General features: G+C 47.0%; 1 protein-coding gene across 1 annotated transcript in view; it reads right to left on the reverse strand.

The window, feature by feature from the left end:
* LOC138299626 (26S proteasome regulatory subunit 8) overlaps positions 1-26,803 on the reverse strand; it is a 175,192-nt gene that overhangs the window by 40,862 nt on the left and 107,527 nt on the right. The window contains exon 10 of the mRNA XM_069238058.1: positions 8,254-8,364. Coding sequence (XP_069094159.1) covers positions 8,254-8,364 — 111 coding nt within the window. The remainder of the gene's footprint in view (positions 1-8,253; positions 8,365-26,803) is intronic.

The raw sequence follows: 26,803 nt of genomic DNA on the forward strand, positions 1-26,803 counted from the left end.
TACGCTGTGCCTTCCACCCCATCCAGATACCATCTAGGTTAAACATTTCCCCCCTCGACCATATAGTAGACAGACATAAATCCCCTTGAAACAACTTCTGAATGAGGTTCATATCGTCAGTCAAGCAGGGCGCGGACCGCAGACCATTTACGCGGACCCCAACTGAGCCGCACAGGCAGTATTCCTGGAAAGGTCCACATATTCAAGAATAAACAGATAGCATCCCATCCTCCATGTCTGATGGGCCAGGGAGCACCACCGCTTGCTCAGGATCGACCACCGCCATAGTACTATCTTGCTGTACTTCAATTCTGCCACGAGAGTCAACACATCTCTGCACAGAGACCCGGAACGAGCCCTCTCCACGCCTCCTCCAGTCTGCACTATCCACTCCAGAAGTACGAGCCGAACCACCTCCAGACCTCCCAGAAGAACCCGGGCCAACCCTGTCCCTATCTCCAGCCATCACCAGACATCCTCAGGATGCTCAAGGAACTGTGTTTTACCTCCAGAGATCACCTTCAGCCGTGCCGGGTACAGTAACATGTATCTGATGTTCATGGCACTAAGCTTGGCCTTCACCTCCAGAAATCCTTTTCAGGATGACTGGACCTTGTTCGTATAGTTTGGGAAGATGGAGATCCTGCAATTCTCGAAGACCGCCCTTTCGGTCTCAAGGGCGGTCCTTAGGATACAGTCTGTCTTTATTGTTCAGGAGGCATGCTATGATGGCCCTCTTTGGGACCCCAGACCGGGGAGGAGCAGCCAAAGCCCTATGAGCACGCTCCACAACAAACACCCTGGACAACCCCTCCGGCTGCAGTACATCTTTGATCCATTGTTCAACAAAGCTTTCCACCAAGGAGCCTTCCGCCCGCTCCGGGTAGCCAAGGAGACGCATATTGTTCTGCCAAGATCTGCACTCTGAATCCTCCAGCTGTGCCTCTAATGTTCCGACAGTGGATGTGATCTGAGCTATCTGCTTGCGCAACGTGCCCACTTGTGTTTGTGTCCACAAGAGACCCTTCCGCCACCTTGACCTTTTCAGATACATTGCGAAGGTCAGCTCGCAGAAGGTTAGCCTCCACAGCCACAGTCTCTATCTTCCCCTCCAGAGCCACTCTGGATTCCTGTATGGCAGCCAACAGCTCTGCAGCAACAGCTCTGCACGTGTGGGCTCCCCCCTGTGGCCAGCTCCTCCAATGCCTCTCCCAAGCAATTTGGGGGTCTGAGGAGACAGCATAAACCAGCCACTTGATCCGGGGGCCAGCAAAAAGCTGCGACCGCTCACAAGGCAACGACGAGCCCAGTGATCGCATGCAGTGCGCTAACGCAAGGCCAGGCCCGACACCGCGCTACAGGATACCGTGAGCCCCACCTGGGACGTAAAGATAGGAAGGGGCCCACCAATGTCTTCAGGGGACCTCCGAGCTCCGTTGCAGGGGGGTGCACTGCCTTCTGGCACCCAGGATCCATGTAGAAGAAATAGGGCGTCGGAGCGCACTAAAGACGTGTCCCGCCAGCCATCCTGGTTGGGCCACACCCCCCTCGCCTGCTCCCTACTTAAGGTTGGAAGGGGGTTCCGGCCCAAAAAAATTCATAACCACCCCAACCCCATCCTTCCCTCCCTCACCTGAGTACCTGGATTCCTCTAAAGGGTAGATAGATGATGGTACAATTCATTGTTGATCACTGGCTGCGTGATCACAAGATCACCCTGATGGCCTGCTACAGCCATGATTATGGGCGGGTCTCTCTCACATCGCAAGAGTCAAGCCAGTAGCCTACCAGGCTTATTGCCCGCTCTATGCAGCCTCGGTCTATAGTCTGTCAAGGTGAATTTGTTCTATGGTGTTTTGCACTGCCTGCATCTCTGCCTCGGAAGATGGGTTGTCTACCACTACCCACTATAGGTGGGACAGTTTCTGCTCATGCCCCTTAAGATTACCTTGCAGTTGGCACCTTCGCCCATAGTTATTCGTGAGGCATTCCCTAAATAGGATGAATTTAGATGTGTCCCATTTCAGTGCTCTTGTGGAGGCTAACCCCCAGTTCTCAGCAAAATAACCAGTGATCACAGAGCTAATCTCTGTACAAAAGGCAGTGTCCCTGAGGGTTTCTGGTTGAAGCTGCCAAAAGTAGGTAGTGGAAACAGGCCCAAAAGTACGTAATGAGTAGTGGCATGTGATCCAACAAAAATCTGCCCAGATGTTCTACTACCTGTACATGCTATCACACCTCCAGCAAAACTAATGTTCAGTCTGCTATGCATTTGATGGACTGCTGAATAGTAGGTAATCTCATTGTTAGTGGGGTAGAGAGCTCTCCAGACATCCATGCAGTCCATCAATGTCATACATTTTGATAGCACGCCTGCCATGCTTGGTTTTCCCAACCCTCACAGGGATCTCCTGTCAAGTTGACCATCTAGGATACAATTGAAATTACTACTCTCCCAGACCAAGGGGACTCTTGTGTATAGGGCCAAGAGGTTCTGTAACTTCCAAAATAAGCTCCTGTCATCATGTTTAGGGGGAATATACATTTATAGGTACACTTCCCTTCCAAGAGCCCCTATATCAGGACATATCGTCCTTTCATGTCAACCTGGGTCTCTCTATGTTGGAATGGTATTACCGGGGCTATCCATATAGATGTGGCACTGGCGTATGTTGAGTAAGTGGAGGAGTACAAATGACCTCACCATTCCCTCTTCCTTTTGGCAGCTTCCTGGTCAACCATATGGGTCACCTGCAACATGGCCACACTCGCCCAGTGGCGTCCCAAGTGTGCACTCTATAGCGCTTAGTGCAATCGTGTAGGCCCCTGGTGTTTAAGATGAGCTTCACTGTACCTGCCATTTGTGTGTGCACTCCCACCACTGTTGCTTCAATTCCCTCAGACAGGGGCCCCGCGGACCCTTCTCCTTTTGGCACTATGTATACCATCTTGTACTGCTCTGAAGGACATGCGTGACGCCCCAACCATACCTCATATCATACATAAACATAAACAAGAACAACTCAATTCCAAGCAAACCCCATTCCCTCCATCTGGCTAAACACCTAAAACCTGCAATCGTGGTCTCCCCACACCCATGGTATTCAAAACAGATTCCTCGCTACCCTACCCCTCAATATCATGTCAAAAAAACATTTGTACGGTTCTTAAACTACTGTGTCCTTAAATGACCAGGGAAGAGCACACTGCCAAGAGCTGCACCAGGAACAGAGTGTAGTTTCATCAAAACAGATGTGAAGGTTGAATTGTAATTCAATGTTAATAAGCTGTAACACAATGCAGAGCACATTACTGAACATGCACATTAAGAAACTGTTTTTTATAATAAGCTTGGCTCTTCTTTTCTGTTGAAAATGTCAGCTATGCATTTCTCTTTTTGTACAGCTATTGTTAACCAGTGTTGCAAATCTCTCCAGCTTTACTGATTTGGTTTCATTTATATAAACTTTTAAACCAATACTGACTTATTGAAAAACTGAGTGAATCAAAAAATATACCAAAGACTACAAGTGAACAGATGCAATATTACAACATAATGTCATTTAGGAAAGACAGAAAAGTCCAGAAACTCGCAACAGATTCTTTCTGTTTTAGAATTCACAAAGAGTGAGTGGTACAAGAACAAGGTAACACCAATACAAAGTAATCAGGTGTTGGACTTTTTTGCTTATGCAGGGTCATCCCCAATCCTTTTGCCTCCTGCCTCCTATTTTTTCTGACTTGTTGCTGTTGGCTTTTGAACTCATGCACTTTAGCACTGGTTAGCAGTGGTGAAGTGCTCAATGCTCTCTGCGTAAAATTGTATGTAATTGGTTTATCCATGATTGGCATCTTTGATTTACTAGTAAGTCCCTAGTAAAGTGCACTACAGGTGCCAGGACCTGTAAATCAAATGCTACTAGTTGGCCTGCAGCACTGGTTGTGCCACCCACATAAGCAGCTCTGTAATCATGTCTCAGACCTGCCACTGCAGTGTCTGTGTGTGCAGTTTTAACTGTAAATTCGACTTGGCAAGTGTACTCACTTGCCAGGCCTAAACCTTCCCTTTTCTTACATGTCAGAAACCCCTAAGGTAGGCCCTAGGTAGCCCCAAGGGCAGGGTGCAGTGTATGGTTAAGGTAGGACATACAGTAATGTGTTTTATATGCCTGACAGTGAAATATTGCTAAATTCGTTTTTCACTGTTGCAAGGCCTGTCCCTCTCATAGGTTAACATGGGGGCTACCCTTAAATCTGATTAAAGTGTAGATTCCCTTTGGGAGCGGATGGACATGTGGAGTTTGAGGTCTCTGAGCTCACAATTTAAAAATACATCTTTTAGTAAAGTTGATTTTAAGATTGTGTGTTGGAAAATGCCACTTTTAGAAAGTGAGCATTTTCTTGCTTATACCATTTCTGTGACTCTGCCGGTTTGTGGATTCCCGGTCTGGATCAGTTTGACAATCGAGCTGGTTGCACCTCACACTAGACAGTGACACAAAGGGACCTGGGGAGTAGTCTGCATTTCCTGTTGAGCAATTTGTGCTTGGAGGGAGGAGTGGGCACTCACACCTGAAAGGGCTGTGCCTGTCCTCACACAATGCCATCTCCGACCCCCTGGTGAGTGTCTGGGGCTTGGCCTGGGCAAGGCAGGATTTCACATTCAAAAGAGACTTTACTTTGAAGAAGGCCTACTTCAAAGGAGACATTGTGTATAAGAGGGGCACCCAAAACCACAGACTTTAGAACACTTCTGGAAACAAGAGGGAAATCTGCCTGGAGAAGAGCTGAAGAGAAGTGCTGCCCTGCCTGTGACTGTGCTTTGTGGAGCTATCCTGCAGTTGCTGCTTCTGTCAGAGTAAGAGGGCAAAGACTGGACTTTGTGTGCCTTCCATCTTGTGAAGAAATCTTCAAGGGCTTGATTTAGAGCTTGCCTCCTGATGTTTGAAGTCTCAGGGACAGCAAAGACTTCTCTCTGCCAGCACCTGGAGTCTCTGGAGAGACTCCTGCTCCGACAAGTGGTGCCCTATCCAGTCCCTGGGTCCCTTGAAAGGAAAGCTGGTCCGCTGAAGTCCGCGACTCCGTGGAAGTCGCTGCACCATGTCGTGAGCGACACCGCTCGAAGTTCGTGGATTCAACGTTTCGCACAGGCGCTGCGATCCCCAACTTCGCACATCGACTTGTTTTTACTCTTCACCAAAGGTACTGAACTTTGGGGTCAACGCGACTCCGTGCCCGGCATCGCTGGTTTCGGCTTGTTGGGAACGACTCCGTCGCGCCGCCGTGTTAACACCTCATCGAAGCATTTTGTGTTGCTAAGCGCTATTTTTGAGTTTAATCTTTAAAAGTTCATAACTTGACTTGTGTATGTCGGATTTTTGTCGTTTTGGTCTTGTTTTGTTTAGATAAATATTTCCTATTTTACTAAACTGGTGGTGTGTCATTTTGTAGTGTTTTCATTGAGTTACTGTGTATGTTGGTACAAATAATTTACACCTAGCACTCTGAAGTTAAGCCTACTGCTCTGCCAAGCTACCAAGGGGGTAAGCAGGAGTTAGCTGAGGGTGATTCTCTTTTGCCCTGACTAGAGTGAGGGTCCTTGCTTTAACAGGGGGTAACCTGTCAACCAAAGACCCCATTTCTCACATCAGGGTAATAAGATCTATTGTCGTGGTCATTCTTTTTTAGTCCTAAATCATGGTTAAAAGTAAATTACATTAAAAGACACAAGCATTTGCAATGCAATGGGTCTCGCATTTGCTCGAGTTAGAGCTATCGGCGTTGTAAATTCATAACTAAACTTTTCTTGCCACAAAAATTGGTCAACCCTGCCTCATAATTTGGTGTTTTCCAGCCACATAATTCCAGTGGCCCTTCATATTCTTCCTCCATCTGCAGCCATAAATGAAAATGTTGCCATTTGGCATCCTAATTTAAATCTGCCATGCTAATTACAACAGAATACCACTTTCACTACTCCATCAGAGTTTCTGGCTGGCTAACACAATTCCCAAAATACGTCAACCACAGAGAAATAACGAGAGAAAAGGGTCACCCAAACATAAGAGTGTTCCAACAATCATAGTGTAATAAGGATGTTAAATTAGCCTGAATCATTATCATAATTGCAATAAGGAGAGATTAATAAAACCTATACAATTATCAGATAAACCCAATAAAAACCTTTATCAGAAATAAATGTTTGGCATTAGACTGTAATGCTCAGAGCAGCTCCCAGAGGACACCATAATGAAAATAGCATTTGGGGGCGACATTTCCTGAGTGCTTTGCATATTGTAGTACTGGCTCTCCCACTCTACTGGGAGAGCCGTGTTGTGGATTTCTATGTTTTTTTACATAAAGCATTTATCAATTATAAGTGTTTTTGGGAAAGCTATGGAGTGTGAAGGGGACAGCCAAAAGAAATGACTGAATAAGACAACTGAGTGAACAATGTGACCAGCGCTCTAATACCGCCGATGGGGTTTGCACTGTGAGGGCCATGGCTGCCATAAAGCATGAAGGGGAGAGACAAAAGAAATAAATAGTTCACCCACACTGAAGTATATCGGCAGTCGTGCAACTATCCATGTAACAGGGTCAGTCTGCAAGGCAGTAACAAAACCATCCCAAGGAGGGACAAATGTAAAGCAATTACCAATAACATCAAGAGATTTTTGAAAGGCAAGCCCACGAATGAGTGAAAGTGATGGGCTTGAGTGGGCGTGGTTAAAAGCCCACAATGCTTACAACAGTTCAAAGCGCTTGCGCGCTTGACCTAAAAAGCATTACGACATGGTCAACGCTGGCCTCGTCAGTGCTTTTTCCCCATTTTTACATTCATCCATACTGCACAGCAGCCATATAACATGGATTAAAAAAAACGACAATGCCAAATAACAGCAATTTAGCTGTGTCACTTTTTTTTTTTTTTTAAACTATGTTGTACAGCTGTGCAGCATGGTTGGAAGTAAATTAGAAAAAAAGTAAAATAAAAGCATTATGACTCGGTCAATGCTGGCCATGTCATAATTTATTATTATTTTATTTTATTTATTTTTTAACTTTCAAGCATGCAGCATGGCTGCTGTGCAACGTGGCTAAAAAACAACTTAGCCAATAGATCTCGCATAGGTGAGTCCTATTGGCTTTGACAATGCTTTTTGATAGAAGGTGGTGCTTATGGACTATTGTGGACGCTGCTCTTAGCATAGTCTTGATAAGGAACCCAGATGTAGCACTATTACTTTCACTCTCACGAGTGGTGCATGTTTGTTCCACTCTACTGCAGACAGTCGAAAGTCCACTGTAAAAAAGGAACATTTACTTCAATACTATACCACATTTTGTTTAAACAAATAACAAAACAGACAAAAACAAAAGAATATAAATGAATACAAATGAAGGCTGCAAGTGTTAAAAAGGACAGGTCTGAATCCGCCCCTTTTTTAATCTCTGTATTCACGCACAGTTTTATCTTGGATGTCGAAAGGAAAGTAACTGCATGGAATGAAAAGGATTGGTAATACAGCGGGAGAGTCAGAAATAAAGGGGTGGCGTCCTGGAAATCCCAATCCTTCTTCACCGTTTGCTATCACTCTACAAGGCGGGCAACTCACAAAATCAATGCAAAACGTAATAATCTTATCACACACTGCACCAGAGAGTCTGGTGCATTTGGGGACAGGTTAACAAATCATATACCTCTAAACATGGAGATAGAAGGGAAGTGCTTTAAACAAAAAGAAAAACAGGGGGACGTTAGTTGTAAAGCAGATCCAGCTGATACCCTGCAGTGCTAAGTATTGAAAATATTCATAATATTTTAGATTGCGTATATGAATGTTCAAGGCATGTAAATCTTGTAAGCAATGAATAAATAGGCTTTAATTTCAAGGTTAGGCGAAAATACATTTGTGTCACATGTACAATGCACTGCGAACACAAAAGCAGAATTAAATAGTCACAGAATTTAGTAAATTTTTAATTCAGACCTGCGAGCACAGTATTTTCTAGGCATAACATGTATGGAACCAAAGCAGGGATACTAGCAGCAAAACTACCCATGTTAGATTACTGACATTGACATCATGTGAACTTAAATATATGACATAAGACTGCTAAATCTAGCTACACATTTATATAAAATGGTACACTGAACACAATCAAAGCATCTGTAATTGTGCCAGATACTTCATCAAATAGAAAATGTTTTTACATGTTGCATAAAGGAGTCAGGCATGTACTTCTTACCTTAACCTCTGCTCCAGAAGCGCCTGGCATAAGTTCTGCAATTTTACGCAAGTTTATACCCCTTGTCAGATTCATTTTTCTTGAATGAATCTTTAAAATATCCAGACGTGCCTACAAATAAAATAATGCATTAAAAATAAAAATCGCAAACACTATGTTGCCAGAGACAAAAGAAACAAAAGCCTAACTGTACACAGAGCAATTTCGAGCATTTTGTCTGAAATGTTTATACTTGTTACTGAGGAATTAAGGTAGGAAGCAGCCTTGAGAGGACGTGATAGCTCATAAAAAACAATCAGTGGTTCAGGTCGTGTGGCACCATTAGTTTTAACAGCACTTGTACAGCACTGGACCTTTTCTAGATGTAGATGAAATGTAAACCATTCCTCCTAAGGATGGAAGTCTTCAGTTAAAAAAAAAAAGCATTAATGAAAAACCTGCCTTAAACTACAATGCCTTTACAACTACTTGTTTGGGACTTTTATCTGCCGAAAGAGGTGAACTGTCCAGACCAGATTTAGATTTTGAGTTGCACATTATTTATTACAAAGTACGTGGAGAGAGCTCCATCTTGGGGATTTTTTAAGCTTTCAGGTTATCGAGGAAAACTTCGGCAGTCATCGTGATTGCTACTGGGGATGGGGGTTACTCTCTCTCTGGAACCACTTAAATCTACTGCCACCACGCATGTTACATGCTTCCACGCTTTGGAGTTTTGGTGTGGAGTCGAGAAAAAGGTTTTCTGTGCCTGCCATAGTGGAAAAGTCGGAAAATAACTTTAGGATTTATAAACCTGCAGCCATAAAAACGATTAAGTGACAATCTGCACATGAAATTTCATAAATAAATGTCGGTTTCCAGCACCATATTTAAGAGGACTATGCCATAATTACAAAAAATCTTTGGGAGAGGTGGAGGATATGGAGTTTTCCTTTAACTAACGTTCGTTCTTCATCCGCTTGCGAGGAATCATTAAAGAATACAACCACCTCCACTGGAAGCTTTTTGTGAGCGGCAAAACGCCAAAGCAATGGGGATACAAGTTTGAATAGTACTGGCCTAACCTGGATCATCAAATTATATTTTCAACTATCACAGTTAACCAGGCCCTTGTTGACTAAGTCTTCTACGCATGGGCTGTGCAATAGGTGCAAAAATCCTCAATGATCTCCAGGTTGACAAAGAAATCATCATCCTGTCTGCCAACGCATCCACATTCGCATGGTTCTTCATTGACAAGCTGGCAGATGCCCTCCTTCAACAAGCACCTTGTTGACAGCCTCTATCTACTGAAGCCTATGCCTGTTGACTATTGCTCTATGTATATGACATCTTCACAACAGTCTTCAACAAGGACCTTGAAGATAGATTTTCCTTCATGCTTTAAGGATGGGCAGGTTACAATGCACCTGCTGGTGACACAAGATATCTCCAGTTAAGGAAAACAAGGAACATATTCCTTGAGGATGACAGCCAATCATATGGTGAGAAGGAAGAAACCAGGGAGACGGGGAAGTCAACCCTACACATGAATTTGACACTATCATTCTGTGGGAGGCAGCTCACGCAGGATGAAGAAGACTACTTTGCACTCTATTGTGCTATGTCATTAAAGCAGATTTGCTATACTGCATAAGATCTAAATGTCTATGAAATTCCACCATTCAATCCAATATGTGATGGTGAAGTACTGCCGCCGAGCCCACCTTTGCCTTTAGAAGTCAGGTTTTCACCACGCATGTATCTGGAAAAACAAATACTCAGGAGGCAGCAAGATTTGAAGTGTATGGTGCAGAGAGGGAAATTCCGTGACTGTCATACCAGATGAAGGCAGTGAGGACAATCCACCTAGAATGTCTCCCTAATTCCACAACCCTTCTTCCTACTACAGTCTGGATTTACAGAGTCATGGAGATAACTAGCATCTACAAAGTCTAATCCGTCTATGTGATCCAACAGGAGGAAGAGTTGCTCTGATCTCGGAGATAAATTAAATGAATCGCCTGGAGAGTAATGCAAGCACCTGGAAAATTAATGACCCATCCCCTAACACATTGAATAGATCCTTCAAGTCACTGTGTGCCAACTGCACTATTAACTCACCAGAATAGTGGTATAAATCCTAAGCAGTACATGAAGTACCGGAGGACAATATAATGGGTTGAAGTGGAAATATTTTTACAATTAATTTCTATCATAGGCTGATGCTGTTCTGCTTCCTAAGAGGCAAACGCCACTTCAGAGAAAATTACAAATTAACCCATTGTGGGACATTAAAGGAAAACATAAGAGGGAGCCTGCAATGATGTTTAATATTATCAAGATACTGATAGGGAAGTATAACGCAAAATAAGACTTTGGAGGAGACCGGTACCTTTAAAAATTGCTTATTAAGTTGTTCCTCAGTATTAGCATGTTAGCTCCCCCTACAATGTACAACACTGCTCCAACACCTCACACCAAGGGGTATGAGGTACTTTATCATATCTAACAAGGAGGCCCAGCTGCAGCTAGTTCAGGGACAGAACAGCAGGATGATCTACCGCCTCTGTATGCTTGTGTACTGCATGAAGCAGAATGGTGCTTGGCTCAGTGTTTCAGCCATCCCACGACTTGGCACAGATTGAGCCTGGTGCTCGCTGTGCTCAACAACACTGTGGCAGCCATCATAGACTGGGTTTGAAAAATATTGGGATGAAAGGTCTCAAATTCTGCACAACGTAATTTAAAGCAAGCCTGACACAGACAGACAGACAGACAGACAGACAGACAGACAGACAGACAGACAGACACTCCTCCCACAAGAATGTGTAAAATGATACTGCTCATCACAGTTTGAGCCTAGGTCCACATAATAATTATAATACGGTACCAAGGGTATTTTTTTTTAAGGTTTTAAGGTTTTTATTGGAACCAACCTTCATTTGCATGGTCGCACTCCTGTGTGATACACAGGACAGTGCCCCAGACAGCTGGTATTTTAGTAGTGGCTACTGATTCATTCCTGATATTTGCCACTTTACAATGTGGACTTGAAAATTAAATGGCAAAATGTTCCCACTCATATTGCAGGATACCCAGATATCAGTACCCATATAACAGTATTTGTGCTGTGGACTGATCCAAAATGTGAATGACACTTGCAACAAAAACAATGAAGGGGGCTGATCCATCGCTCCACTCTGTGTGATGGGCTTTGGGTTTATCCAAGCTGAAAAATACACTACCTGCAAATAATGGATGAAGAGGACTGAACCAGTCACTCTATAAATGTTCTTATTTTATTTTTATTTTTTACACGAGTTTGGAGATACAGTTTAAGCTCCATCTCCTCCCGACTTAAAAATGAACACTTCAGAATACACCGATTCCTTCTTGCAACCCTTAGTACGCAACTTAAAGTCATATATCCAAGACACTAGGCATCTTTTGTGTCAATTAGAAGACATTACTGGTCAAAGCAGTGCAAATATGTTAGTTTTGACGTAAACTCGTTGTACACATCAATCCCTTCGGAAAAGGGAGTAGAAGCCTTGACTGCTATATTATCCTGTAGAGAGGCAACTTTATTTGAACATACCAACATACTTCTAGATCTTACTAGATTGGTTCTGGAAAATAATGTCTTTTTACATGACGGGAATTGGTACAGACAAGCTCAAGGAGTGGCCATGGGGGCAAATTTTTACAGTCTACACAAACCTGTACCTGGGACATTTTGAGAAACATCATCTGTGGTCAGATTGCCCATCTAACATCTTGCAACACATACTATACTAGGGGAGATACATTGATGATATACTTATCTGGACAGGTACTATGTCCGACCTGAACATTCTAAACTGTCATCTAAATAAAAACAGTTACAACCTTGTGTTCACACATCATGTTGGCATAGATCGAATTGAATTTTTGGATGTTATTTTACACACAGCACACAATAATATCCTGTCTAGAATATACAGAAAACCAACGGCATGCGATTCTATTTTACATGCCCTCAGTGCACATCCCTGCGCCCAAATCAATGCCATTCCATATGGGAAAATGACTAGAATCAGATGTAACTGTAGTGAGCATACGATCTTCATACAGGAACTAAACTTATTGGAATAACATTTTCTCAATAGAGGATATTCAGGTCAGGTCATCTCCCTAGCAAAGAAAAGTATAATTTTTTCAAAAACGGAAGACTTTACTTATCCATAGGAAGAATACCAAGAGGGATAAAGAATGACTCTCCATGATCACCAGATATAGGGGGTTATTCTAACTTTGGAGGAGTGTTAATCCGTCCCAAAAGTGACGGTAAAGTGACGGATATACCACCAGCCGTATTACGAGTTCCATAGGATATAATGGACTCGTAATACGGCTGGTGGTAAATCCGTCACTTTCCCGTCACTTTTGGGACGGATTAACACCTCCTCATAAGTTAGAATAACCCCCATAGTCCTGCCAATATACTAGTTTTTCGTATACTTAAACGACACTGGCACTTATTACGTTTGGACACCCATTTAAGCAGAATATTGGGTAAGAATTCATCCTTAATACATAGTACTGCAAAATATACTGTGCCCCAGCTATGTCACCCCACTAACACAGGTCAAACCTATGACATGGGCATCAAATAAACTTACTGGCTTCTTCAAATGTGGGTGCTGCATTTCCTGCCAGTTTGCTGTCAACAGAACGACCACTTTCTCATATAACACAAGCAAGATGTACCAGATGAACGAGTTACTTACCTTCGGTAACGACTTTTCTGGTGGATACATTAGCTACCTGTGGATTCCTCACCTAATGAATACTCCCATGGCGCCAGCATTCGACGGAAATAATCTTCCTAGCTTCTGCACGTCGACGAGGACGTCAGGAATCCACAGGTAGCTAATGTATCCACCAGAAAAGTTTTTACCGAAGGTAAGTAACTCGTTCTTCTGATGGATACAACTACCTGTGAATTCCTCACCTAATGAATGGAGTCCCAAAGCAGTACCGCGCCCGGTGGTGGGTGCCTGTATGGTCAAACCAAGAAATCCTGCAGCACTGAACACGCAAAATGGCCATCCCTTCTGACCTCAGAGTCCAAGCAGTAGTGCTTCACAAAAGTGTGAAGGGACGACCAAGTTGCGGCCTTACAGATGTCAACCACAGGAACACCCCTAGCCAAAGCCGAAGTGGCCGACTTAGCCCTGGTGGAATGAGCTCTAATACCATCAGGAGGATCCTTCTTTGCTAAAGAGTAACAGATTTTAATGCAAAGAACAACCCACCTGGAGAGTGTTCTCTTGTGGACTGCCTTTCCTCTCCTCTTGCCCACGTATCCGATAAACAGCTGGTCCTCCAGCCTGAAATCCTTCATTCTGTCAATGTAGAAGCTTAACGCCCTCTTTGGGTCCAAGCGATGTAGTCTTTCTTCCTCCTTTGAAGGATGAGGCGGAGGATAGAACGTGGACAAAGTGATTGTCTGGGCAAAATCGAAGGATGAAACAACCTTCGGAAGGAAAGCAGCCTTGGTCCTCAACACCACCTTATCCGCATGAAAAGTTGTATAAGGGGGTTTTACTGATAAAGCCTGCAACTCACTCACTCTCCTTGCAGATGTTGTGGCCACCAGGAAAACTGTTTTAATAACTAAGTACCTTAAGGGGCAAGAATGCATAGGCTCAAAAGGGGACCCCATAAGGAAAGTCAGGACCAAGGACAAATGCCATTGTGGCATAACGAATGGTTTTGGAGGATATTTATTTAGAAGACCCTTCAAGAATCTAAGAACAATAGGAGACTTAAACAGTGATGGTTGGTCTGGCAGACAAATGAAGGCTGACAAGGCAGACAAGTAACCTTTAATAGTAGCCACTGCACAACCTTTCTGCGCTAGAGACAAAACAAAAGATAAAACATCTGACAAATGAGCACGTAAGGGATCAATCGGTCTCTCTCCACACCATACCACAAATTTAGACCACCTATCAGCGTAGATAGTTTTAGGGGAGTGTCGCCTGGCCCCTAAGATAACATCCACTACATCAGGTGGGAGAGAGAAGGAACTCAGGTTGCCCCGTTCAATCTCCAGGCATGAAGGTGCAGGCTCTGGAGGTTGGGGTGTAAAACCTGCCCCTGCGACTGCGAGAGGAGGTCTGCCCTGAGAGGGAGACGGAGCGGAGGGCACATTGAGAGTTGGAGAAGATCGGAATACCACACCCTCCTTGGCCAATCCGGAGCTATTAAAATTACTAGGGCCCGGTCTTGGCGAATCTTCCACAATACTCGAGGAATCAAGGGTATGGGTGGAAACGTGTAAAGCAACTGGTCGCACCAGCTTCTCTGAAACGCGTCCCCCAAAACCCCCTGCACCGGATACTGGAGACTGCAGTATAATGGACAATGCGCGTTCTCCCGAGTGGCAAACAGATCTATTCGAGGAAACCCCCACATCTGGAAGATCAACCGAACTTGATCTGGATGGAGACGCCACTCGTGGTCGGCCGAGAAATGGCGACTGAGACTGTCCGCACGTACATTCAAGACTCCGGCCAGATGATTCGCTACCAAGCAAATCTGATGGTCCTTTGCCCAGGACCATAGTCGAAGAGCTTCTCTGCAGCGAAGGTACGACCCTACTCCACCCTGTTTGTTTATATACCACATCGCGGTAGTATTGTCCGTTAGGACCTGAACAGACTGACAGCGAAGGGATGGGAGGAAGGCCTTGAGAGCCAGACGTACAGCCCGCAACTCCAACAGATTGATATGAAAAATCTGTTCCTCTGGAGACCAAAGCCCTTTGATCTCCAGATCCCCCAGATGAGCTCCCCACCCTAGAGTGGAAGCATCCGTTATTACCGTGGTCATTGGTGGTGACTGCGCGAACGGCTTCCCTTGTAAAAGATTGTTGCCCGCAATCCACCACTTCCAGTCCGTAGCAGCATCCCTGGAGATCTTGACAGAACCTTCGAGATCTCCTTTGTGTTGAGACCACTGCCTTCGGAGGCACCACTGAAGAGCCCTCATGTGCCAGCGAGCATGCGTGACCAACAGTATGCAGGAGGCAAACAGACCGAGCAGACGAAGGACCTTGAGGACTGGAATGACCGCTCCATTTCGAAACATTGGAACCAACTCCTGAATATCTTGAATCCGCTGAGGCGGAGGAAATGCTCGATCCAATGTTGTATCCAGTACTGCCCCTATGAACAGGAGACGTTGAGAGGGCTCTAGGTGAGATTTGGGCACGTTCACCGAAAAGCCCAGGTCGAACAACAACTGGGTTGTTGACTGCAGATGATGCAACACAAGCTCCGGGGACTTGGCTTTGATCAACCAGTCGTCCAAGTAAGGGAATACTGCTATCCCCTTCCTTTTGAGCTCTGCCGCAACCACCGACATCACCTTCGTGAAGACTCGGGGTGCTGAAGTAAGACCGAACGGGAGGACCACAAACGGATAGTGCTGCGACCCCACCACAAACCAGAGATACTTCCTGTGCGACTTGAGTATCGGGATATGAAAATAAGCATCCTGCAAGTCGACAGACACCATCCAATCTCCATTGTTCAACGCCAAAAGCACCTGAGCTAGGGTCAGCATCTTGAACTTTTCCTGCTTGAGGAACCAATTCAAGATCCTCAGGTCCAGAATTGGTCTCAACCGACCATCCTTCTTGGGAATCAGGAAGTATCTTGAGTAACAACCTCGACCCCTTTCCTGCTCTGGGACCAACTCCACCGCGCCCTTTAATAGGAGGACTTGAACTTCCTGTTCTAGCAACAGGAGATGTTCTTTTGAACAATACGATGGGCGGGGCGGGATGGGGAGCGGAAACTCCCGAAAGGGAAGGGTGTAGCCTTTCCCCACAACGCTGATAACCCAAGTGTCCGATGTAATAGTCTGCCACTTGTGAAGAAAGTGTGGTAACCTTCCCCCTACAGGAGAGGAGTGAGTGGGGATTGGTGGAAGCCTAAGGCTGCTTCCCCTGCTGCACCCCTCCAGAGGATGAGGAAGAGGCAGAGGCAGAGTGCTGCTGAGAGGCTCCCCTGGTGCGGACCCTGCCCCTCCCTCTAATTGATCTAAAGGTGAGAGAAGAGGCAGGTTGCTGGAATCTCCCCCGAAAGGAAGAGGAGTGTAGGAAGTTGGCTCTGTATGCACTATTTCAAAGTAAGGAATAGTATGCACAGAGCCCAAGGGTTCCCCTTAGAGGTAGGATAGTGGCAAAAAGAGATAATACTAATGCTCTATTTTGTGGTACTGTGGTCGAGCAGCAGGCTTATCAAAGGAGTAGTGTTAAGCATTTGTTGTACATACACACAGGCAATAAATGAGGAACACACACTCAGAGACAAATCCAGCCAATAGGTTTTGTTATAGAAAAATATATTTTCTTAGTTTATTTTAAGAACCACAGGTTCAAATTCTACATGTAATATCTCATTTGAAAGGTATTGCAGGTAAGTACTTTAGGAACTTTGAATCATTACATTAGCATGTATACTTTTTACATAAAACACAATAAGCTGTTTTAAAAGTGGACACTTAGTGCAATTTTCACAGTTCCTGGGGGAGGTAAGTTTTTGTTAGTTTTGTCAGGTAAGTAAATCACTTACAAGTCTCAGGTTTGGGTCCAAGGTAGCCCACTGTTGGGGGTTCAGAGCAACCCCAAAGTTACCACACCAGCAGCTCAGGGCCGGTCAGGTGCAGAGGTCAAAGAGGTGCCCAAAACGCATAGGCTGCAATGGAGAGAAGGGGGTGCCCCGGTTCCGGTCTGCCAGCAGGTAAGTACCCGCGTCTTCAGAGGGCAGACAAGGGGGGTTTTGTAGGGCACCGGGGGGGGACACAAGTCCACACAAAAAGTACACCCTCAGCGGCACTGGGGCGGCCGGGTGCAGTGTAGAAACAAGCGTCGGGTTTTCAATGGTTTCTTATGCGAGATCAAGGGATCTCTTCAGCGTTGCAGGCAGGCAAGGGGGGGGGGGGGGGGGGCTCCTCGGGGTAGCCACCACATGGGCGAGGGAGAGGGCCTCCTGGGGGTCACTCCTGCACAGGAGTTCCGTTTCTTTAGTTGCTGGGGGCTGCGGGTGCAGGGTCTTTTCCAGCCGTCGGGAAATGGAGTTCAGGCAGTCGCGGTCAGGGGGAGCCTCGGGATTCCCTCTGCAGGCGTCGCTGTGGGGACTCAGGGGGGACAACTTTGGTTACTCACGGACTCTGAGTCGCCGGAGGGTCCTCCCTGAGGTGTTGGTTCTCCACCAGTCGAGTCGGGGTCGCCGGGTGCAGTGTTGCAAGTCTCACGCTTCTTGCGGGGAGTTGCAGGGGTCTTTAAATCTGATCCTTCGAAACAAAGTTGCAGTCTTTTTGGAGCAGTACCGCTGTCCTCGGGAGTTTCTTGGTCTCTTGGAAGCAGGGCAGTCCTCTGAGGATTCAGAGGTCGCTGGTCCTGGAGAAAGCGTCACTGGAGCAGGGTTCTTTAGAAGGCAGGAGACAGGCCGGTAGGACTGGGGCCAAAGCAGTTGGTGTCTTCTTTCTTCTTCTGCAGGGGTTTTCAGCTCAGCAGTCTTCTTCTTCGGTAAGTTGCAGGAATCTAAAATCTTAGGTTCAGGAGAGCCCTTAAATACTAAATTTAAGGGCGTGTTTAGGTCTGGGGGGTTAGTAGCCAATGGCTACTAGCCCTGAGGGTGAGTACACCCTCTTTGTGCCTCCTCCCGAGGGGAGGGGGTCACATCCCTAATCCTATTGGGGGAATCCTCCATCTGCAAGATGGAGGATTTCTAAAAGTCAGAGTCACCTCAGCTCAGGACACCTTAGGGGCTGTCCTGACTGGCCAGTGACTCCTCCTTGTTGTTTTCTTTGTTTCCTCCGGCCTTGCCGCCAAAAGTGGGGACCGTGGCCGGAGGGGGCGGGCAACTCCACTAGCTGGAGTGTCCTGCGGTGCTGTGACAAAGGGGTGAGCCTTTGAGGCTCACCGCCAGGTGTTACAGCTCCTGCCTGAGAGAGGTGTTAGCATCTCCACCCAGTGCAGGCTTTGTTACTGGCCTCAGAGTGACAAAGGCACTCTCCCCATGGGGCCAGCAACATGTCTCTAGTGTGGCAGGCTGCTGGGACCAGTCAGCCTACACAGATAGTCGGTTAAGGTTTCAGGGGGCACCTCTAAGGTGCCCTCTGGGGTGTTGTTTACAATAAAATGTACACTGGCATCAGTGTGCATTTATTGTGCTGAGAAGTTTGATACCAAACTTCCCAGTTGTAGGAAGTTGGCTCTGTATGTGCTATTTCAAAGTAAGGAATAGCATGCACAGAGTCCAAGGGTTCCCCTTAGAGGTAAAATAGTGGTAAAAAGAGATAATACTAATGCTCTATTTTGTGGTAGTGTGGTCGAGCAGTAGGCTTATCCAAGGAGTAGTGTTAAGCATTTGTTGTACATACACATAGACAATAAATGAGGTACACACACTCAGAGACAAATCCAGCCAATAGGTTTTGTTATAGAAAAATATCTTTTCTTAGTTTATTTTAAGAACCACAGGTTCAAATTCTACATGTAATATCTCATTCGAAAGGTATTGCAGGTAAGTACTTTAGGAACTTTAAATCATAAAAATTGCATGTATACTTTTCAAGTTATTGACAAATAGCTGTTTTAAAAGTGGACACTTAGTGCAATTTTCACAGTTCCTAGGGGAGGTAAGTATTTGTTAGGTTAACCAGGTAAGTAGGACACTTACAGGGCTTAGGTTCTTGGTCCAAAGTAGCCCACCGTTGGGGGTTCAGAGCAACCCCAAAGTTACCACACCAGCAGCTCAGGGCCGGTCAGGTGCAGAGTTCAAAGTGGTGCCCAAAACACATAGGCTTCAATGGAGAAGGGGGTGCCCCGGTTCCAGTCTGCCAGCAGGTAAGTACCCGCGTCTTCGGAGGGCAGACCAGGGGGGTTTTGTAGGGCACCGGGGGGGACACAAGCCCACACAGGAATTTCACCCTCAGCGGCGCGGGGGCAGCCGGGTGCAGTGTAGAAACAAGCGTCGGGTTTGTAGTGTTAGTCTATGGGAGATCTAGGGATCTCTTCAGCGCTGCAGGCGGCAAGGGGGGGGGTTCCTCGGGGAAACCTCCACTTGGGCAAGGGAGAGGGACTCCTGGGGGTCACTTCTCCAGTGAAAGTCCGGTCCTTCCGGTCCTGGGGGCTGCGGGTGCAGGGTCTCTCCCAGGCGTCGGGTTTTGGATTCAAGGAGTCGCGGTCAGGGGAAGCCTCGGGATTCCCTCTGCAGGCGGCGCTGTGGGGGCTCAGGGGGGACAGGTTTTTGTACTCACAGTATCAGAGTAGTCCTGGGGTCCCTCCTGAGGTGTTGGATCTCCACCAGCCGAGTCGGGGTCGCCGGGTGCAGTGTTGCAAGTCTCACGCTTCTTGCGGGGAGCTTGCAGGGTTCTTTCAAGGCTGCTGGAAACAAAGTTGCAGCCTTTCTTGGAGCAGGTCCGCTGTCCTCGGGAGTTTCTTGTCTTTTCGAAGCAGGGGCAGTCCTCAGAGGATGTCGAGGTCGCTGGTCCCTTTGGAAGGCGTCGCTGGAGCAGGATCTTTGGAAGGCAGGAGACAGGCCGGTGAGTTTCTGGAGCCAAGGCAGTAGTCGTCTTCTGGTCTTCCTCTGCAGGGGTTTTCAGCTAGGCAGTCCTTCTTCTTGTAGTTGCAGGAATCTAATTTTCTAGGGTTCAGGGTAGCCCTTAAATACTAAATTTAAGGGCGTGTTTAGGTCTGGGGGGTTAGTAGCCAATGGCTACTAGCCCTGAGGGTGGGTACACCCTCTTTGTGCCCCCTCCCAAGGGGAGGGGGTCACAATCCTAACCCTATTGGGGGAATCCTCCATCTGCAAGATGGAGGATTTCTAAAAGTTAGAGTCCCTTCAGCTCAGGACACCTTAGGGGCTGTCCTGACTGGCCAGTGACTCCTCCTTGTTGCTTTCTTTGTTCCCTCCAGCCTTGCCGCCAAAAGTGGGGGCCGTGGCCGGAGGGGGCGGGCAACTCCACTAAGCTGGAGTGCCCTGCTGGGCTGTGACAAAGGGGGGAGCCTTTGAGGCTCACCGCCAGGTGTCACAGTTCCTGTCTGGGGGAGGTGTTAGCATCTCCACCCAGTGCAGGCTTTGTTACTGGCCTCAGAGTGACAAAGGCACTCTCCCCATGGGGCCAGCAACATGTCTCTAGTGTGGCAGGCTGCTGGAACTAGTCAGCCTACACAGATAGTCGGTTAAGTTTCAGGGGGCACCTCTAAGGTGCCCTCTGTGGTGTTTTTTACAATAAAATGTACACTGGCATCAGTGTGCATTTATTGTGCTGAGAAGTTTGATACCAAACTTCCCAGTTTTCAGTGTAGCCATTATGGTGCTGTGGAGTTCGTGTTTGACAGACTCCCAGACCATATACTCTTATGGCTACCCTGCACTTACAATGTCTAAGGTTTTGTTTAGACACTGTAGGGGTACCATGCTCATGCACTGGTACCCTCACCTATGGTATAGTGCACCCTGCCTTAGGGCTGTAAGGCCTGCTAGAGGGGTGTCTTACCTATACTGCATAGGCAGTGAGAGGCTGGCATGGCACCCTGAGGGGAGTGCCATGTCGACTTACTCGTTTTGTCCTCACTAGCACACACAAGCTGGCAAGCAGTGTGTCTGTGCTGAGTGAGAGGTCTCCAGGGTGGCATAAGACATGCTGCAGCCCTTAGAGACCTTCCTTGGCATCAGGGCCCTTGGTACTAGAAGTACCAATTACAAGGGACTTATCTGGATGCCAGGGTCTGCCAATTGTGGATACAAAAGTACAGGTTAGGGAAAGAACACTGGTGCTGGGGCCTGGTTAGCAGGCCTCAGCACACTTTCAATTGTAAACATAGCATCAGCAAAGGCAAAAAGTCAGGGGGCAACCATGCCAAGGAGGCATTTCCTTACACCAGTTTTCAGTGTAGCCATTATGGTGCTGTGGAGTTCGTGTAAAACAGACTCCCAGACCATATACTCTTATAGCTACTGTAAGAAGTTGGCTCTGTATGTGCTATTTCAAAGTAAGGAATAGCATGCACAGAGTCCAAGGGTTCCCCTTAGAGGTAAAATAGTGGTAAAAATAGATAATACTAATGCTCTATTTTGTGGTAGTGTGGTCGAGCAGTAGGCTTATCCAAGGAGTAGTGTTAAGCATTTGTTGTACATACACATAGACAATAAATGAGGTACACACACTCAGAGACAAATCCAGCCAATAGGTTTTTGTATAGAAAAATATATTTTCTTAGTTTATTTTAAGAACCACAGGTTCAAATTCTACATGTAATATCTCATTCGAAAGGTATTGCAGGTAAGTACTTTAGGAACTTTAAATCATAAAAATTGCATGTATACTTTTCAAGTTATTGACAAATAGCTGTTTTAAAAGTGGACACTTAGTGCAATTTTCACAGTTCCTGGGGGAGGTAAGTTTTTGTTAGTTTTACCAGGTAAGTAAGACACTTACAGGGCTCAGTTCTTGGTCCAAGGTAGCCCACCGTTGGGGGTTCAGAGCAACCCCAAAGTCACCACACCAGCAGCTCAGGGCCGGTCAGGTGCAGAGTTCAAAGTGGTGCCCAAAACACATAGGCTAGAATGGAGAGAAGGGGGTGCCCCGGTTCCGGTCTGCTTGCAGGTAAGTACCCGCGTCTTCGGAGGGCAGACCAGGGGGGTTTTGTAGGGCACCGGGGGGGACACAAGTCCACACAGAAATTTCACCCTCAGCAGCACGGGGGCGGCCGGGTGCAGTGTAGAAACAAGCGTCGGGTTTTCAATGTTAGTCTACGAGAGATCTCGGGATCTCTTCAGCGCTGCAGGCAGGCAAGGGGGGGGTTCCTCGGGGAAACCTCCACTTGGGCAAGGGAGAGGGACTCCTGGGGGTCACTTCTCCAGTGAAAGTCCGGTCCTTCAGGTCCTGGGGGCTGCGGGTGCAGGGTCTCTCCCAGGCGTCGGGACTTTAGGTTCAAAGAGTCGCGGTCAGGGGAAGCCTCGGGATTCCCTCTGCAGGCGGCGCTGTGGGGGCTCAGGGGGGACAGGTTTTGGTACTCACAGTATCAGAGTAGTCCTGGGGTCCCTCCTGAGGTGTTGGATCGCCACCAGCCGAGTCGGGGTCGCCGGGTGCAGTGTTGCAAGTCTCACGCTTCTTGCGGGGAGCTTGCAGGGTTCTTTAAAGCTGCTGGAAACAAAGTTGCAGCTTTTCTTGGAGCAGGTCCGCTGTCCTCGGGAGTTTCTTGTCTTTTCGAAGCAGGGGCAGTCCTCAGAGGATGTCGAGGTCGCTGGTCCCTTTGGAAGGCGTCGCTGGAGCAGGATCTTTGGAAGGCAGGAGACAGGCCGGTGAGTTTCTGGAGCCAAGGCAGTTGTCGTCTTCTGGTCTTCCGCTGCAGGGGTTTTCAGCTAGGCAGTCCTTCTTCTTGTAGTTGCAGGAATCTAATTTTCTAGGGTTCAGGGTAGCCCTTAAATACTAAATTTAAGGGCGTGTTTAGGTCTGGGGGGTTAGTAGCCAATGGCTACTAGCCCTGAGGGTGGGTACACCCTCTTTGTGCCTCCTCCCAAGGGGAGGGGGTCACAATCCTAACCCTATTGGGGGAATCCTCCATCTGCAAGATGGAGGATTTCTAAAAGTCAGAGTCACCTTGTAAGGAAATGCCTCCTTGGCATGGTTGCCCCCTGACTTTTTGCCTTTGCTGATGCTATGTTTACAATTGAAAGTGTGCTGAGGCCTGCTAACCAGGCCCCAGCACCAGTGTTCTTTCCCTAACCTGTACTTTTGTATCCACAATTGGCAGACCCTGGCATCCAGATAAGTCCCTTGTAACTGGTACTTCTAGTACCAAGGGCCCTGATGCCAAGGAAGGTCTCTAAGGGCTGCAGCATGTCTTATGCCACCCTGGAGACCTCTCACTCAGCACAGACACACTGCTTGCCAGCTTGTGTGTGCTAGTGAGAACAAAACGAGTAAGTCGACATGGCACTCCCCTCAGGGTGCCATGCCAGCCTCTCACTGCCTATGCAGTATAGGTAAGACACCCCTCTAGCAGGCCTTACAGCCCTAAGGCAGGGTGCACTATACCATAGGTGAGGGTACCAGTGCATGAGCATGGTACCCCTACAGTGTCTAACCAAAACCTTAGACATTGTAAGTGCAGGGTGGCCATAAGAGTATATGGTCTGGGAGTTTGTCAAACACGAACTCCACAGCACCATAATGGCTACACTGAAAACTGGGAAGTTTGGTATCAAACTTCTCAGCACAATAAATGCACACTGATGCCAGTGTACATTTTATTGTAAAATACACCCCAGAGGGCACCTTAGAGGTGCCCCCTGAAACTTAACCGACTATCTGTGTAGGCTGACTAGTTTTAGCAGCCTGCCACAAACCGAGACATGTTGCTGGCCCCATGGGGAGAGTGCCTTTGTCACTCTGAGGCCAGTAACAAAGCCTGCACTGGGTGGAGATGCTAACACCTCCCCCAGGCAGGAATTGTCACACCTGGCGGTGAGCCTCAAAGGCTCACCTCCTTTGTGCCAACCCAGCAGGACACTCCAGCTAGTGGAGTTGCCCGCCCCCTCCGGCCAGGCCCCACTTTTGGCGGCAAGGCCGGAGAAAATAATGAGAATAACAAGGAGGAGTCACTGGCCAGTCAGGACAGCCCCTAAGGTGTCCTGAGCTGAGGTGACTAACTTTTAGAAATCCTCCATCTTGCAGATGGAGGATTCCCCCAATAGGGTTAGGATTGTGACCCCCTCCCCTTGGGAGGAGGCACAACGAGGGTGTACCCACCCTCAGGGCTAGTAGCCATTGGCTACTAACCCCCCAGACCTAAACACGCCCTTAAATTTAGTATTTAAGGGCTACCCTGAACCCTAGAAAATCAGATTCCTGCAACTACAAGAAGAAGGACTGCCTAGCTGAAAACCCCTGCAGCGGAAGACCAGAAGACGACAACTGCCTTGGCTCCAGAAACTCACCGGCCTGTCTCCTGCCTTCCAAAGATCCTGCTCCAGCGACGCCTTCCAAAGGGACCAGCGACCTCGACATCCTCTGAGGACTGCCCCTGTTTCGAAAAGACAAGAAACTCCCGAGGACAGCGGACCTGCTCCAAGAAAAGCTGCAACTTTGTTTCCAGCAGCTTTAAAGAACCCTGCAAGCTCCCCGCAAGAAGCGTGAGACTTGCAACACTGCACCCGGCGACCCCGACTCGGCTGGTGGAGATCCGACACCTCAGGAGGGACCCCCGGACTACTCTGATACTGTGAGTACCAAAACCTGTCCCCCCTGAGCCCCCACAGCGCCGCCTGCAGAGGGAATCCCGAGGCTTCCCCTGACCGCGACTCTTTGAACCTAAAGTCCCGACGCCTGGGAGAGACCCTGCACCCGCAGCCCCCAGGACCTGAAGGACCGGACTTTCACCGGAGAAGTGACCCCCAGGAGTCCCTCTCCCTTGCCCAAGTGGAGGTTTCCCCGAGGAATCCCCCCCTTGCCTGCCTGCAGCGCTGAAGAGATCCCGAGATCTCTCATAGACTAACATTGCGAACCCGACGCTTGTTTCTACACTGCACCCGGCCGCCCCCGCGCCGCTGAGGGTGAAATTTCTGTGTGGACTTGTGTCCCCCCCGGTGCCCTACAAAACCCCCCTGGTCTGCCCTCCGAAGACGCGGGTACTTACCTGCAAGCAGACCGGAACCGGGGCACCCCCTTCTCTCCATTCTAGCCTATGTGTTTTTGGGCACCACTTTGAACTCTGCACCTGACCGGCCCTGAGCTGCTGGTGTGGTGACTTTGGGGTTGCTCTGAACCCCCAACGGTGGGCTACCTTGGACCAAGAACTGAACCCTGTAAGTGTCCTACTTACCTGGTAAAACTAACAAAAACTTACCTCCCCTAGGAACTGTGAAAATTGCACTAAGTGTCCACTTTTAAAACAGCTATTTGTCAATAACTTGAAAAGTATACATGCAATTTTGATGATTTGAAGTTCCTAAAGTACTTACCTGCAATACCTTTCGAATGAGATATTACATGTAGAATTTGAACCTGTGGTTCTTAAAATAAACTAAGAAAAGATATTTTTCTATAACAAAACCTATTGGCTGGATTTGTCTCTGAGTGTGTGTACCTCATTTATTGTCTATGTGTATGTACAACAAATGCTTAACACTACTCCTTGGATAAGCCTACTGCTCGACCACACTACCACAAAATAGAGCATTAGTATTATCTATTTTTACCACTATTTTACCTCTAAGGGGAACCCTTGGACTCTGTGCATGCTATTCCTTACTTTGAAATAGCACATACAGAGCCAACTTCCTACATTGGTGGATCAGCGGTGGGGTACAAGACTTTGCATTTGCTGGACTACTCAGCCAATACCTGATCACACGACAAATTCCAAAATTGTCATTAGAAATTGATTTTTGCAATTTGAAAAGTTTTCTAAATTCTTAAAAGACCTGCTAGGGCCTTGTGTTAGATCCTGTTTAGCATTTCTTTTAGAGTTTAAAAGTTTGTAAAAGTTTGAATTAGATTCTAGAACCAGTTGTAGATTCTTAAAAAGTATTCCAACTTTTAGAAGCAAAATGTCTAGCACAGATGTGACTGTGGTGGAACTCGACACCACACCTTACCTCCATCTTAAGATGAGGGAGCTAAGGTCACTCTGTAAAATAAAGAAAATAACAATGGGCCCCAAACCTACCAAAATACAGCTCCAGGAGCTTTTGGCAGAGTTTGAAAAGGCCAACCCCTCTGAGGGTGGCAACTCAGAGGAAGAGGATAGTGACTTGGAGGAAAATTCCCCCCTACCAGTCCTATCTAGGGAGAACAGGGTCCCTCAAACCCTGACTCCTAAAATAATAGTCAGAGATGCTGGTTCCCTCACAGGAGAGACCAACACCTCTGAAATCACTGAGGATAGCCCCAGTGAAGAGGACATCCAGTTAGCCAGGATGGCCAAAAGATTGGCTTTGGAAAGACAGATCCTAGCCATAGAGAGGGAAAGACAAGAGATGGGCCTAGGACCCATCAATGGTGGCAGCAACATAAATAGGGTCAGAGATTCTCCTGACATGTTGAAAATCCCTAAAGGGATTGTAACTAAATATGAAGATGGTGATGACATCACCAAATGGTTCACAGCTTTTGAGAGGGCTTGTGTAACCAGAAAAGTGAACAGATCTCACTGGGGTGCTCTCCTTTGGGAAATGTTCACAGGAAAGTGTAGGGATAGACTCCTCACACTCTCTGGACAAGATGCAGAATCTTATGACCTCATGAAGGGTACCCTGATTGAGGGCTTTGGATTCTCCACTGAGGAGTACAGGATTAGGTTCAGGGGGGCTCAAAAATCCTCGAGCCAGACCTGGGTTGACTTTGTTGACTACTCAGTGAAAACACTAGATGGTTGGATTCAAGGCAGTGGTGTAAGTAATTATGATGGGCTGTACAATTTATTTGTGAAAGAACACCTGTTAAGTAATTGTTTCAATGATAAACTGCATCAGCATCTGGTAGACCTAGGACCAATTTC

The sequence above is a fragment of the Pleurodeles waltl genome, chromosome 6, assembly GCF_031143425.1.
Source record: "Pleurodeles waltl isolate 20211129_DDA chromosome 6, aPleWal1.hap1.20221129, whole genome shotgun sequence".
Classification (NCBI taxonomy): Eukaryota; Metazoa; Chordata; class Amphibia; order Caudata; family Salamandridae; genus Pleurodeles; species Pleurodeles waltl.